Source organism: Leucopleurus acutus (genome assembly GCF_964270905.1).
Source record: "Leucopleurus acutus genome assembly, chromosome: 19".
NCBI classification, from domain to species: Eukaryota; Metazoa; Chordata; class Mammalia; order Artiodactyla; family Delphinidae; genus Leucopleurus; species Leucopleurus acutus.
Genome location: NC_139161.1, coordinates 23,706,413 through 23,722,155, shown reverse-complemented (window position 1 = coordinate 23,722,155; position 15,743 = coordinate 23,706,413). Strand labels below are relative to the sequence as shown.

The window sequence follows — 15,743 nt, the reverse complement described above, 5'->3', positions numbered from 1 at the left end:
CTGTCCCTACCCCACCCTGGCCTGTTTCTCCCCGAGCATGTCATCAGACTGAACACCCAATACCCCTGATTCTCTGAAGGGACCCTTCCCAGGAGACTTCTGCAGGAGGAGCCACTGGAAATCACAACGAGGAGAAGCATCAGAGGTGTCTCCTCGTCCCAGGAAGCCAGGGCCAGAAGGGAACTCAGAGGACATCTGAGAGGCCCTCAACGTGTGGTCCCTGGGCTGGGACCATCAGTGTCTACCTGGGCACTCATTACTCGTTAGAAAGGCAAATTCTTAGGCCCCACTCCAGACCTACTGAATTAGAAACTCTGGGGTAGAACCCAGAAATCTGGGTTTTAACAACCCTCTTGGTGATGCAGAAGCCCACTCACATTTGAGAACCTCTGGGTTCTCAAATGGCAAGCTCCTCATTTTATAGAAAAAAAATGAAAAGAGAACCAGAGAGGACAATGGACTTGCCCAAGGCCACAGAGCAAAATACTGACAAGAGTGTTGGGACCCCAGTGGGCCCATCAGACGGATATGCAGGAAGGTGACAGGGAACACCTTATGTGGCCCATCCCACCTACTACCTCTTCCTCCCCAGCTACTTCGCAGATGCCACCCTCACCCCCTACCAGCCCCAGCTTTCGTGGCTGGAAAGGGGGTGGAGAGGGAAGCCCTGGAGCATCAGCTCCAGTAGCTGTTGGAGTCCTGCAGCTCTGGACTCCAGAAAATGTCCTGTTGCCATCTGAGAAACTCTGGCCAGACCACGGGGTGCCTGTGGCCCTCCCCACCCCCGCTCCCATACCCCTCCCCAATCACTCAGAGTCCAGTGCCCAGGAAAGCTTTATTCCTTGATCTGAGAACGAGAGTCTGCACACAGAAGTCAACAAACTGATGATTTCACAAAACCTCCCCCCTCCCCACCCCCACAGACAGACACTACGGGACAGGCCCAGCACACCCGCCGCGGTGTGGCCTCACCCTGCCCCGAGCTGCAGATGGTCCCATGGGCCACAGGGAGGCAGCATCTCTGTCCTGGCAAGACCTGGGCTGATGGGGAAGGCTGGCTATGGAAGGCTCACTCGCTGGACAAGGTCGTTCCCCGAGGAGCCAGCAAGGAGTGGGATGCACGTGGCTCACGGGTGGGCTTCCACGTGTGGTCTTGGTGCTGCGAGAATTACGATCGCCCCCTGTCTCAGCTTAAGGACGAGGGTCCCCTTCAGCACAAGGGTGGGGGTGGGGAGCAATGGCAAGAGAGGGAATTTTGGGAAGGGGTGGCCTGGCTGGGGGCAGATGGTCTCTTTGTCAAGACATCGAAGACTCCACAGGTCACCACTTCAGCCTCAAGCCACAGTCCAGGATGAGGGCTCGGGTCGGCCCACTGGGTGGGGCTGGAGAGTTCCGGTGCTGGCTCCCAGGAAGCCCCAGCTCCGCCATCCTTCAGTGCCCGCGTGCTGTCCTCACCGATGAAATAGCCCTCTCCTTGCTGCGTTCTTTCGCAGGATGGCAGGGAGGGAGCCAAGGTCTTGGGCTCCCCTCCATGACTTTATTGGTCTGCTTGGTCCAGGGACCTCCTGGACCCAGCATCTCTCTATTGCTCCGTGGGGAAGCCCTGGGAGGCCGCCCAGAGAACCCACTCCTCGGCCAGGGCTCCTGTGTCCTGGTTGCTCCACGGCCTCAGGTTGGGGCCAGCACCTGCGCCCCCTTCCCCGCCACCTGAGGCTTGGCCCTGGCGCCCTCTCCACCCCCGCGCTCCCCGCCTGAGGCCCCTTCCTCTCCCTGCCCAGTATCCAGACAGATGGCTTCCTGTGTGGGCAGGCCTGTCCTTCCAGTCCTGGCCTGGCCTCTGTGGCCTGCCCAGGGTCACCCGGAGGGGTAGTAGGGAGTATCGCTGTGGTAGTTGTAATCCGGGCACACCTTCTGGACTAGCCTGTAGTCTGTGCTGTAGAAGGCGATGTAGACGCAGACGACTTTGAAGGGCTGGGAGCAGCTCCAGGTGGCTGAGCTCTGAGCGTGGTCTCGGGAGCAGGTCTTGGCTGGGTCGTGGGTGCAGAGCGAGATCCGGCGGCCCCGTTCCACCTTCTCCCACTCCATCCGGCAGTTGAAGATTTTGGAGGCCTTGGCTTCAATGAAGATCTGCTGCTCCTGGTGGAACTCTACAGCTTTACTGGGGGGCACGAGGCTGATGGAGATGTTGCCCTGGCCCGTGGCATTGTGTCGGAAGTGGACGCTGAAGGTCCCATTGCCGTGGTCCACGATCTTCCCCGTGACGAGCAGGTTCAGGGCTACCGTCTTGATGTTGGAGTAGAAGTCACCCCAGCCAAAGATCTTCTTCACTCTGGCCGACGGTGGGGGGCTGTGGTTCGGGCGACTGGGGGGCTGCCCGAGGACCCCCCATGCCTCCCCAGGTGGAACCAGCAGGCCTAGGAGAGTAGAGCTGGCCATGGGGCGGGACTTAGGTGACATGTGGCCCCGCTTTCGAGGCATCCGGGGCCGGGGCTGGCTCTCAGGGTCGTCACGCTCAGGGTCCTCTGAGCCAGGGGGACCATCATCCTGGCCACAGATGACCTGTGGAGGGAGTTGGGAGGAGAATGAGCACCCGGGTCCCCAGAAGACCCAGGAATTCTGGTTCACTGCCTCCCACCACCGGCATCATCTCTCTGCCCTCCCTTCCACTCTGACTTGGGGCTGAGGGGGCCCTGCACATTGCCCACCTACTCTGGGGGTTGGGTATGCACTCTGGCCTGTGTCGTGGTTCCCTCTCATGTTCTGACACTCAGGTCACCCCTAGCTCCTCTCCCCACTGTCCTGCCTCTGGTCACTGTTCAAAGTCTTGGAAGGATGGTGGAGAATTCTCTCCAGTAGACCACGGCAGCAGAGGTACCTGGCCCCAGCTCCTAGGGAGCCCCGAGTCTAATGGGGGAGGCCCAGCTCCCGATGTTGGGAGAGCCCTCATCTGATAGAAGAAGCTGTGATGACAGAGCACCCCTTTCTTATAGGAGAGGTAGAGTCCCCCACTCTGTGAAATTCCCAGGCTGATGGGGGAGGTACAGTCTCTGCCCTCAAAAAGCCCCAAGTCAGATAGAAGAGCTCCATCTCTATGCTGAGAGAGCCCCTAGTTTGACAGGGGAGGTACAGCCCTTGCCTTTGGGGACTTTCTAGTCTGTTGGATGAGACACCACCCCTATCCTGGGATAGTTTCTACCTTCAGAGGCAAAGAGAACCAACAGATGATGGAAAAGAAAACAGAACCCAGCGAAATTCTCTCTCAAGTACAAATGCAGTTTAGGTTTTGGCAGGAGGATTTGAGGGAGACCTGGGGTGAGTTCCATACCCGGGAGGGCCAAACTCTCCTCCGGGGACCACTGGTGATAACTTGCCAGGACATTACTTATCCTAGGAGGTAGGAGTTCTTATTATTCCCACTTCACAGATGGGGACACCAGACTCACAGGTTACATCACTACAAGGCTGTCACACAGAGTCAGACCTCCCAAGCCACTGCACTCCCGGGCGCACAAGCCAGATGGGTCCTTCTACTGGGATTTCATCCAAGCCCCATCCCCACCCAGGATCTCCTGTAAACTGCGGAGGCCTGGCTGGCCTCTGCTGCATCAGCTCTATTGACAGGCAACATCTGGGGAGGCTTCCTGAAGGAGCTGTGGGGAAGGCCAGCAGGACAGCCTGACGAGCTCAAACACAGGACAGCTCAGGAGGGCATCAGGGAGTGAACCGGGTTTCCTGAGGACAGCTGCCTGGTGTGGGTTTGCTCAGCTTTTGAAGAGAGTACTTACCTTATGTATCTCGTTATGAGCACCGGGGCACCAGCTCACAGCTGGGCAGCATCTGGATTTGCTGGTGACCCTGGGATGAGGGTGTGGGATGCCTGAGGTCTGGAGGGCTCCAAAGGGGTTTGTGGTCTCTTTTCTGGCCCTGGCCATGCCTGGGGTTGTGTGCGGTGGCCCTGCCTGCCAGGACCCAAGGGTGGGGCAGAGGGACAGTAGGAAGGGAAGCTCTCGGGCTGGGCTCAAGGCGGCAGACCTGGCCGCCGGGGGTCACAGCTGAATGGCTGGAGGATGGGGAGAAGGGCCCCGGGTGGGGATGTGTTAAGGGAGGGCTTCTTCCACACGGTGGCAAAGATAATTATTGTTTTGGGGAGAAGGGCAGACCCAGGTGTGGGGCTGAGGCTTCTCCAAGACGGGATTGGTGGGTGGCGGTTGGCCGCCCGACCCAATTGGTGGGTCGGAGGGGAGCTGAGCCCTGGGCTGGGGTCTGGGGTTGATTCCGCGCGTCCTGGGCCGCCGGGAAGGAGCGAGCGAGCGCTCGGGGAGCGGGCTCTGGGCGCTCCGCTCAGCTGCCGCGAGAGCCCGGGGCGGGAGCCGCCTGCCCAGGTCCTGTGGGGCTCCGGCTGCGCGCAGCCGGGAGAGAAGAGGAAAACAACAGGCGGGGAGGGAGGGAGCGGGAGGGAAGGCGGCAGCGAGGGACGCGGGGGCCGCCCCGCGCCTGTACTGGCTCGTACGCTGATGGACCTAGAGCTCGGGGCCCCTAGGTCAGGGAAGAGCCCACAGCTCTGATGACTCTGGCAGGCCATCAGCTCCACAGCCATCCCCCACCACCCTGCCGCACGGCCCGGGGCCCGGGAAGGGGTCGAGTAACCCTTGGCGACGGCTGCGGGCATTTTCCCTCGTGCCCGTCGCACCTCCCGCCACCAGAGGCCGAGTGGGTGGGCCAGCCCAGCACCCTCTCCCCGCCCCTATTAACCCTTACTGTCCAGTCTCTGGCCTCGGCCCCGCCCTCTCCCCCAGCCTCCAGGCTTCCGCTCCATCCCCGGGATGCTGAGGGGAAGGGAGAAAGTTTTCGGGCTTGGAAGCTTCCCGCGCTCTCCCCCAATCCTCCCGGCCCCCGCCCCTCCGCGCCGCTCCCCGCGGACCACTCACCAGATAGAGGCTGCCCTGCACTAGGAACACGAAGCAGCAGCGAGTCAGTTGCATCTTCCTCCTTTGCTCTCGTGCCCCTTTCTCTCGTCTTTCCCCCTCAGGGTACCAGGCCCTTCCTCACCCCTGCTCTTTCAGGCGCGCCGTCCCATGCTCCAGTCCCAGGCCACTCGCGGCCCTTCGCTCTGCCAGCCGCCCAGGACCGACCCCGCCCCCTTCGGTCCAGCTGTGCAGCCGCCGCCCCCCTCCCCTGGTCCAGCTGCGCGCGGCACGGCCCCCTCTCGAGGTCCCAGATGGGTGCCCCGAGCGCCTCCAAGGGCCCCAGCTGCGCGGTGGCTCCGCCGCTCCAGATATGCCCCCTCGGTTCCAGCGGCGCCGCTCTCGCCCAGATGTGTTGGGGACCCGCGCGCGCGCTCGTCCCTGTGCTAATTCCCCAGACCAGACGGCCCCTCCCGCCCCGTCGCGGCGCGCCCCCTGGCGGACGCCCCTGGCAGCGCCGAGACCCGCCGCCGCTACCCGCGCAGCGCCCCGCCAGACTGGAGCGCTTCTGGCGCCCAGGCGGCTCCCGCTTCCTCGTCCCTCCCACCGGCTGCGGCGGCGGCGGCGGCGGCGGCGGCGGCGGCAGGTACTGTGAGCCCAGCCGGTACCTCCAGAGTTAACTCCTCCCCTGCCGGCCAGCAACCCAGGGGCCTAGGACGCGAGGGGCAGGATGTGGGGGCGGAGTAACTGGGCGAGGAAGGGAGAGGGTGGTGGCCTCGGGAATAGGGACACTACTTTTCCCACCCCTCTGGCAGGGCGCCTGTCCCCGGTCGCGAGCATTGGGGATCCGCTGCCCTGCCCTGAATCCCAAGAGACCTGGAATTTGGAAAGGTCATTTTTCCCGAACTCATTACGAGAGCCAGAAAAGAACGTCTTCCTTACTGTAGCCTATTCCCACAGCCCAAAGTCCACTTCTCTCCGCAAGAGTTGCGTTTGTGCTGAGGGAAGTTCTTCTAGGTGTCTAGCCTGTACTCCTTTTGTTCAGGAGTCAGTTCCTTTCCTCTTCTACGTTACTCAGAGGGGCAGGGATAACCCTCCCTGCCTCCCCGCAATACCTCTCAGTCCAGTCGCTGTAACAGGAAACTTTTGGATGGAGCGCTGGACTGAAAAGGCCACTAGGGTCCAGACTGGATTCTGGGGCTGGGGTCAGGGGTAAGCCTCCTGAGAAGCTGGGGAGCCAGGTGGGCAAGGCCTCCCTGGAGGCTGTACCTCCATTCTTCACTACTGCCCTCCCTGTGATCCAGGGAGCCCCAGGCTGGGATGTGGGGCTCCTATGCCAGCAGGGTCTCTATCTCCGGTCTCTGCAAACTTCCCAGGCGAGGAGGAAGAAAATGACCCTCATCCAAGATTCCCAAAGGTGGGGCCCATCCCCCATCCCCCCACATCTCTGGGTTTTCTTCCTGGAATTGCAGGGCCCCTTTAGTCCTTAGAAAAATCAAAGGTCGGATTCTAGCACCCAGCACCCCTCAGAGGCTGTGAGGGTGAGGAGGTACCCCAGCATTTGGAACAGCCCCAGCCTGGGCTGGGCCCATGGGGCAGGATGGGTGGGCACTCCGCTCTGGCCCTCGAGGCCCAGCTTGGTCTCTGGCTGCAGCCCCCAGCACACACCCAGCCTCCTCCCCCACCATCTGCCAGGCGGGTGCGCGGGGAATGCAGATGAATGTTAATATCAGCCTGGGCCAAGTGCGATGAGGGAGACAGATTCTGCAGAGCGCAGACAGCATCACAGAGCCCCCTGCATTCCCCAGGCACCCTGGGCAGTATGGGATGCAGCAGCCCTTCCCTGGTGGTGGCGGTGGGGGTGTGTGCATGTCTAGTCAAAGACCCCCCTCCCCCACCCAAAGCCTGGGGAGGGAGGAACAGATAAATCCTTGTCTGGCCTCTGAGCCTCTGGTCCGGCTGGGAGGAAGAAGCTGTCGGCCTGAGCGTGAGCAGCTGGTTCCGGCCCTCAGCTAGGCAGGTGTGTAGCTGGGCCCACTCCTTGTCCATCTCCAGGAGGTCCTATCCCCAGGAGAGCAGTGTGACCCAGCAGAAAGAGCACAGGTCTTCAGGCCAGACAGCCCTGGATTCCACTCCAAGCCTGGCTGTGTGACCTTGGGCAAGTTGCTTTGGTTCTCTGATGCCAGTTTCTCGATCTGTTGTTGCAGGAACTAAATGAGACCGAATGTGCAAGCGAAGCCCAGGCGCAATGGCTGGCAGGCAGTCATGGCGTTCGATAAAGGGAAGCTCTTGCTTTTCTACTACCCACACATTTGCTCTGGCTGCGCCTCCTGCCAGGCTGGCCTTCACTGCCCTATTGGCTCTTCCTGGCTCTCACTTCCTTCAAGTTTCCCCTCTGCATTCATCCATCATCCATCGGCCAAGCCTGTCCTCAGTGCCAGGCACCAGGCCAGGGGTTGGGACACGGAGACGAATTGGACACCATCCCTGCCCTCAAGGATCTCACTGCGTAGCGTGGAACCGAGACATGAAAATCAATGAGTATAACTCAGTGTGGTGAGTAGAATAACAGATCCCTCTACCAGGCAGTATGGATACACTAAGGACCATGCGGGGTGGGGTGGGGTGGGGTGGGGTGGGGGGTGGCGGGGGCGGTGGGGGGATCGGAGAGGGATGGCTTCCTGGAGGAGGTGATGCCGAAGGACTGACTGAATGGTCAAAGGTCTGGAGGCCAGAACAAGAAGCAGTTTGTTGTTACTGGAGCTCAGTGGGGAGGGGAGGAAGTTGGAGCAGCAAGCTGGGGCCAGCTGACGGAAGGTCCTTCCTGCAGATCAAGGGGGTTAGGACCTGAAAATCGTTTGAAGGGTTTTAAGGGGGCTGGTGAGTGTAGTCAGATTTGCAGTTTAGAAAGCTTTTGGAAAATTCACTGGAAAGAGGAAAGACTTGAGGAAAGGAACCAGTTAGGGGATAAATGCAATGGTCTGGGGTGAGAGAGAGGGATAGACTGAAAACATCTTTAGGAGGGAGGCAAATCAGGATTGAGTTGTTGCTGAAATGAGGAAGGAAGGGAGACAGAGAGTCAAGTATGATACCCAAGTTTCTGGCTTGGGCAATAGGCAGGATGCTCGCTGAGGTGGGCACTACATGCGAGAGGATGTGTTGGGGGGTAGAAGGTGGCTTCTGGGGAAGTGGGGAGGTCAGTATCAGTCATGTCAAATCTGGGTGCTGTTGGCCAAACAAGGGCAGAAGAGAGTCTAGCTGGGGGTACCGGAGGTGTGGATGTGAAAGAGGAACAAGGGGCTTGGATGGAGGACCCCTGGGCACCCTGGCATTTAAGGGGTGGGCAGAGGAAGAGCAGCCCCAAAAGGATCCCAGACAGGAGCCGGCAGCCAGGGGCAAGGAGGGCATGTGGGCTGATCCTGGAAGCAGCAGAAGTACTGGGGCTCTCACACTCGAGAGTGCCAAGCAGAGGTTATTGTACACATGCAGATGCTAGGGTCCCACCCCAGGGTCAGCAGATGGGAGCTCAGAACCAGGCATTTTTGCCCCCTTCCCAGGTAATGCCGATGGAGGTGGTCTCTGGACTTCACTTTGATAAACTGGTGTATGGGGAGTGTCAGGATAGAGGGAACAAGCAGCAGCTCAGAGGAGCAGAGCAGCCTGGCAAGGCAGAGACAAAAAAGTGACCACAGGGTTTGGCCGAGATTCCTCCGGCAAATGTACCCAACCTCGGTCCTTCCACCTGCTCCCAGGGTGGGGAGACAGATGGCAGATTCAGTGAACTCTGTGCGCAGCTGTGCTGGAGGTAACCCCAGGTGTGTCTGCCATGCAGGCTCACCTCTCCTCTTACCCCCAACGCCCTCCCCACCACACCTTGCACACAGCAGATGCCCAACGAAAGGGGAAGAACTCAACCTGCTAGTACCGCCCCGCGGCCCCCAGCCTCCCTGGCACCCACTTGCACCCTGGATGTGGGTTGGTTGGGCATTTGCTTAGCACCCCTGATGCTTTCGCCTGCCTCAGTCTCACCTTTGGAAGAATCCTGTCTATATGCCTCCCCTCCTCCCTACCACCCCAGTGCTGGAGGAAAGAAAACAACAGAGGGGTGCCCGGTCAGCGCTTATTGAATAAATAGGAAATGGGGCTCCTGATGGTTTGAAAGGCAGAGAATGGATGCCCTTGAGCCGCTTGGAGCAGAGAGGTGCGGGGGAGAGGGGGGAGGAGTTCATTATTGCTAACAATCTCTCATGTTTACCTGGAAAATTGCAATTTTTAAGTGTTATGATAGAATGCTACATAGAGGGAACCAGGGGAGCCCAGAGGAAAACCCTAATTCTAATGAGGGGGCCAAGGACGAATCCCAGAGAAATTGGTCTTGTGATATGTGGATCAGCTCAGGTGGGAGGGGAAGGAAAGAACCTTCCAGGCAGAGGAAGTAGCTCATGCAAAGGCCAGAGATGAAAGAAAGGCTGGGAATGGGGTTCTGATGAGGACAAGATGAAAGCCTCGTTTGTTCCACAAATAGTTATCGGGTGTCTACTTGTATGTCGGGTCCTGGGCTGGGTGTGAGGGTACAGCTGTGATTGAGAGATGGCAGTCCTTATTCGCGTGGAGAATTGGGGCTCTGGGAGAGGAAGAGATTAAATAGCTAAGCATACAAAAACACAAGCTCTGAGATGCTGGAAGGTGGTATGAAGGACGAAGATCACCAAGTTCTGAGTAAGAGAGAAACCAAGTAGGGGGCCCACTTTACCTGGAAGTGGTCAGGGAAAGCTCTGTGAGATGTGACGTTTCAGCTGGGACCAGAAGGGCGAGGAGGCGTCGCCAGCCATTGAGCTGGGGAGGGGGCTTCCAGGCAGAGGGAACAGCGCATGCTAAGGCTCAGAGACTAGGGAGAGTTTGGTGCTTTGGAGAAGCCATAGGCAGTAAGGATTGTGAAGGAGCGGGGAGTGAGCCAGAGCCAGAGAGATGCGCCGGGGCTGGACGGCTCAGGGCTCTATGGGTCTAGTGAAAGGTTTGGGGCTTCATCCTGTGATTAAGGTGTTTGTTTTGTATTACAGGTTTTTAATTTACAAGTTTTAAACAAGGGGCAGACTTGCACTTTAGAACGATCACTCTGATGGCAGAGGATTTAAGAGAGTGGGTGACACTGGAAGCTGGGAGGTGATGATGTCCTGGGTTAGGGCAGAACCCCTTGGGATGGGAAGGAGGGGATGGCCCTGAAAGACATTTAAGGAGTGGAATGGAGAGGAGTTAGGCTCTAGGACTGGGGTTGAGGGGTCAAAGATGCCCCCAGCTTTCTGGCCCGCGGGACACAGGACGGAGGGCAGGTTTGTGGGAGGATGCAGAGCCCCACCCTGGACAGGTGGCGTCAGGTGCTTCAGGTGCAGCGAAGAGCTGGGTGCAGAGTGGAGTTCCCACCGAAGGGACCAGACTGGGAGGCGTGTGAGCCTCGAGAGTTATCAGAGGTGAGAGTGGGAGGAAGTCGCAAAGGACAGAGCACAGCGAGGGTGCAGAATGGGGCTGCCAGGGCCAGTCATGTAGGGAAGAGTGATGGAAGAGAGGGGGGATGGGGCAGGGGAGGGACAGGGGAGCCAGGAAGCAGGTGGGAACCCCCTGGCCTCAGAAGCCTGAGGGAAGCTACTCACATCCCACACTGTACCTACCTCCTGCCTCCGGCTTTGAGGGGTCATTTTGTCTATGCCCCTGCCTCTCACAGGTCTCTCCAGCCAGGAGGGCCCTCCTTCTGGCTCTAAAGGCTCCCTCGTGTGCTCTTGTTGAGAGGAAAGGATAAGGACGTGGGGTCCAGCCCTCCTGGATTAGGGTCTGGCTCTGAGATCGGCTGTGTGGGTGATCTGGGAGAACCTCTTGTCTTCCTTGGGCCTCAGCTGCCCTGTCTGTAAAGGGGGGTCACACTGCCCCTCTCCTGGGGTGAGGACTTGGTGAGGGTGAGAACGTCTGGCTCTCTACTGGGCACATGTACACCTCGGTCCTTTATCTGCATCGAGCTGGTGGAAAGTGCTTTGTAAACAGTGAAGCACTTGAACAAAAGGAGTCTGGCCATGCCCCTTCCAGCTACTCGTCAGTATCTTCGGAGGTGGGAAGCAAGGGGGAGAAACAGGGCCTGAATTGCACCGCTAGACTGCAGGGCACCTGGCAGGGGCCCCGCACCTGGCACCAGGTCATCTGTTCTCCACCTGTCGGCTGGACACAGGTCGCCGTGGTCAAAGCCAACTCCCCGGGGGATGATAAGGAGACCGCGCTGGCGTGTCGTGTCGGACGTGAGTGGGGTCAGCGCGCCGCCTGGTGGGCACTTGGGGCGCTGCCTGCGGGCGCTTTGCGCCGCGAGGAAGGCGAGGATTCACCTGTCCGCCGCGCTGCCCCCCTCTCGCTCGCCAGTGCCCGGTGCCCAGGCGTTTGATGACAACGCCTTAAGACAATGAAGGGCCTGTGCTGCTCAGAGACGTCGTTGCGCGATCGAGCTCTGGAGCCAGAGACCCTGGGTCCCAATCCTGCATTTGCCACTGTGTCTTGGGCAAATGATCACACCTCACTGTGCCCGGTTTCTTCATAGGGATAATAACAGTATAAATTTGTTGGGAACAGCGTCTGGCATATAGTTAGTGCTCAATAAACGCCGCCTATTCTTATATCCGCATTCAGTTATTCAGTCAACCACAGGCTTTCACGTCGCTGTCGGACCAGGAGGCAGCTCTGGAGCTAAAATAGCCTCGACTGAGACGGGGAGGGGGGTCGTGCCCCCTCGGGCACGCGAAGGGAGCCTCGAGTTCTTTATTTGTGAAAGGGTCAGTACAACATCTGTAGTGAGAAATTCCCGCTTCCTTTTCACGGAAGGGGTTCAGGGTGGGCGTAGAGGCCACGCTCACCCGCACCCTGGCCCTCGGGTTCGCCTCCATTCCGGCCCGAATTCAGGGGCGCGCGCCCCTCTGGACCCCCAACGGACACTGGGTCCAGAGCCCCCCGTGGCAGCCTCCTCCGGAGGTCGAGGCGTCCACCCCGCAGGGTCCCTTCCCCTCCTCCCCCATAGGGCTGGCGGGGTGCATCACCCCCTCGCCCTCCGACGGTCGCCCGGGCGTCCAGACGGCCTGCCTGCGCCTTCCATTTCCAGGCCGATGGTGACGCCTGGCGGCGGAAGGAAGGACAACCGGAACCTCCACTCAAGGAACTCCTATCTAAACACTTGGGCACCGCTGGGTGGGGCGGGGCGTTGGGGTGGGGGAGATGAGGAGACAGTGTCAGGGGGATCCAGGAGGTTGAAGGGCTTCCCAGAGCAGCACTGACCTGAGCTTCTGTTGCGGAGATGCCATCAAGACCTTCCGATTCCAAATCTGATCAAAGATGGGGCAGGGGGAGTCGAAGGGCACTGAGGAGGGGGGCAGGGTTGGGGTGGTAGCCAGATGAGAACCCAGAGAGTTCGGGAGGAAGGCTTCCCTACAGCCCATTTGGGGTCATCACTGTTCCCTTTTGGTGCCATAGCCCTTCCCACATTTCAATATAGGGCAGAACATGGGGGGAATGAGCCTGGGAGTGGCCACAGGCTGAAAGGGACCTCAGTCAGGCCACTCCTGGAAGGGTCAGCGCAGCCATGAAGAGGCAGCAGGAAGGACGCCACTGGGGGCGCTTTTCTGACCCCTGTTCTGCCCTGGACCACCACGGCTGCCCACACCTGCCTCACGCAGACTCAGCACTGGCTTGATCTGCAGCCTTTCAGGCTTGGGGGTCGGGGACTGATCTCAGCCCAAAGGCATAACCTACTCACTCCTGAACGCCAGGCCCAAAGTCAGCCAACTCTGGACATGGGATTCCACAGACTCTGCCAACTCCAAGTATACAAAATCATCCTCTTCACATCCTGAGCCACAGTCCTGTGGCATCCTGTGTTCCTCCCTCCTTGAAGGACGCCACCATCCACCTCATTGGAATCTTGGTGCCAGCCTTGCCCCCTGCCTCTCTTCCCAACGTCCAGTTGCCTCTCCTCCAACCCACTGGAGGCTTCAGGACTCCATCATTGCTCACTGGGACCACAGCAGCCCGGAATGGTCTCTCCCAGTCATTCCTTACGTACCCCACGCCAAAGGGAGATTAATTTCCAAGATGCAAATTAGATGATCTCCTTCTCCTATTTCAAAGCCTTGGAAGGCTTCCCACAGCCCCAAACTAGACAATGCGTATTGAGAACATTCATGAAATGGTACCAACATCCTCTCATTTAATCACACAACCTACTGAGGTAGCTTCTATTACTACCGCATTTTACAGATGAGAAAACTGAGGCTTCAGGAGATAAGCTGGCTTCCCCGAGGATCCGTAGCCAATACTCTTCAGAGCTGAGATTTGGACCCAGGCGGCCTGGCTTGCTGAACCCATGCTTTTACTCACCACACCAGTGTGTCCTAAAGTGAAGTATTTGTTGTGTTGGCTGGGAGATTCCTTTAAAAAAAAAAGTAGTACAGATGAACAATTTTAATTTTCATAGAAATGTTTCCTTTTAAGGCTTTTGTTCTATTTTCTTTTATTTATAGCAAGGGATACTGGTTTCCCATTTATGGAGGTGATACAAAGTGACCCTTTAAAATTAATTTATTTTAAGGAAAAAGAGTAGCTAACTGAAAGCAAAGTACTAAGTACGTGACAGCCTGGGCGGAATGTGGAGCTGGGAAATGAGCGTCGGTGCACTCGCTGCGACGCTGTGCTTCTCAGGAGAAATGGCAGACTCTGCAGCACACTTGCATGTGCTCTGGCCCCACTTGTTACGGACCAGGGTTCTTGACGTCCTTAATCAATAGAAATTGACCAGAGGCCAAACAAGAAATGCAGGCAAGGCTTTATTGGGACCCCTGCTGCAGCAGGGGGGAGTGAGAGCAAGAAACAGATTCCCCTGCTCACTCGCTCCGAAGGGAGGGCAAGCTGGTTCCAGGCGTCATGCCTGAGGGGGGGGCTTAGGGGGTTTGCCTACCCCTTCGGTGGTGTTGTGTGCAGGGGGCATGCCCAGTACCCTGCTTCTGCTCTCCGTTCTTCAGAAGTGGCAATCGGGATTTTTGGTCTTTTTGTATCTTTTTGTCCATCATTTGCCCCAACTGTACATGCACGCAGTTATTTTTAGTCCCTTGTAGTTTCTTTGTATTTTGTCCAGGTGCAAGCATGGCAGCAAAGGGTCCCAGATTCCAGGTCCCAGCCTGTCTCACGCTTCACTCTGCAGACTGCCCCTTGCTTTCTCTTCTCTACCGACACTCCTTTCCTGGGGCCTCTGAACCACTTGCAGCTCCCCAGACACACCAGGCTTTGCCTTGCCTCCGTGCCTTTGTACACACAGTTCTTGCCACCTGGCGGCCCCTTCCTCCGTGGCTGTCGGGTGAACACCTGCTCTCCATTGGACCATTCACCAATCTCAGGCAGCACTCCCTTCTTGAAGCTTTTCTGAATGGAATTGACACCTCTCCCACCATTGTTCCCCCAGAGTCACCTGTCCTCACTTTGTTCTCCCTTCTCTCCCCAGGCTGTGAATTCCTGGAAGACAGGGACAGTCTTCTTTGGTCCAATGCCTGACACTCAGGAGGAGCTCAATAAATGTGTACGCAATTTGAATGAATGAATTCCATGGGAAGTCAGGTGGGGATAAGGCAGATTCCAGCTGGGAGGAATGGGGTGGGGGATTACAGCCTTTAAGGAGAAGGTGGGTATGGGCTCTTGAGCTGGATGTCGATGGCAGCATGGAGAACTGGGGAATTCAGTCTTCCAGACGCAGATGTAAGGATCTGTATGGGAACTTATTTATTAAAGGGGAATGTCAATTTAGGGGAAAAGTCGATTTATTTAATAAATGATGCTGCCATATCGGTGACCCATCGGGAAGAAAATAAAGCCAAATCCTTCCCTCTGACCTGACAACACCTACAAAATAGACCCCTGATGGATTAAAGTTTTAGAGTGAAAAATAAAAGCTAAAAATATTAGGAGAAAAATTAGAAGAATAATTCTTTAACCTTGCGGGAACAGGAAACCCAGAAGCCATAAAAAAGAGAGAGAAAGGGACTTCCCTGGTGGTCCAGTAGTTAAGAATCTGCCTTCCACTGCAAGGGATGCAGGTTCGATCCCTGGTCGGGGAACTAAGATCCCACATGCCACGGGGCAACTAAGCCTGCGTGCCTCAACTATTGAGCCCGTGTGCTCTAGATCCCACGCGCCACAACTAGAGAAGCCCGCGTGCCACAACAAAGAGCCCGTGTGCCACCATGAAGATCCTGCATGCTGCAACTAAGACCCAATGCAGCCAAATTAATTAATTAATTAATTAAAAAAGAAAAGACTTTCTCTTTAAAAAAAAAAAGAGAGAGAGAAAGATTTGGTTACAGAAGAAAGTATTTCAGAGGGACATAAGTTTCCACAAACAAAATAGAAAGGTCAACAACAGACTGAAAAAAAATACCTTTGCAACATGTGTAATAGACAAACGGTTAATATCCTTACTATGAAAAAAATTTTATAAACCAATAAGAAAAAGGCAAAAAATAAAAGAGTGGGCAGAAGTATAAACAAGCAGTTGACAGAAAATGTATATGGAAAGTCAGTCAGCCTCAGAAGGTGTCAGAGAAATACAATTTAAAACAACAATGAGATATGTATTGTTAAAACTTATTTTATTGACGTATAGTTGATTTACAATGTTGTGTTAATTTCTGCTGTACAGCAAAGTGATTCAGCTATACGTATATATATTCTTTTTCATATTCTTTTCCATTATGGTTTATCACAGGATATTGATTATAGTTCCCTGTGCTATACAATAGGACCTTGTTGTTTATCCATTCTATATATAAT

The 15,743-nt window shown here is 56.8% G+C and overlaps 2 protein-coding genes across 2 annotated transcripts in view; one reads left to right on the top strand and one right to left on the bottom strand.

Annotated features, from left to right (window-relative positions):
* Nucleotides 1-1,854: 1,854 nt before the first annotated feature.
* NXPH3 (neurexophilin 3) lies at nt 1,855-5,034 on the bottom strand (the record flags this gene model as incomplete). The annotated part of the gene is made up of 2 exons (XM_082860113.1): nt 4,929-5,034; nt 1,855-2,559 (listed from the first exon to the last, which is right to left on the bottom strand). The coding sequence occupies exons 1-2, from the start codon at nt 4,980-4,982 to the stop codon at nt 1,855-1,857; spliced, it is 759 nt and encodes a 252-aa protein (XP_082716239.1). The 5' UTR covers nt 4,983-5,034.
* A 486-nt stretch (nt 5,035-5,520) lies between these two features.
* Nucleotides 5,521-15,743, top strand: part of ZNF652 (zinc finger protein 652) — a 250,610-nt gene continuing 240,387 nt past the window's right edge. The window contains exon 1 of the mRNA XM_082860865.1: nt 5,521-5,550. The gene's annotated coding sequence lies outside the window, so the exon portion shown is untranslated. The remainder of the gene's footprint in view (nt 5,551-15,743) is intronic.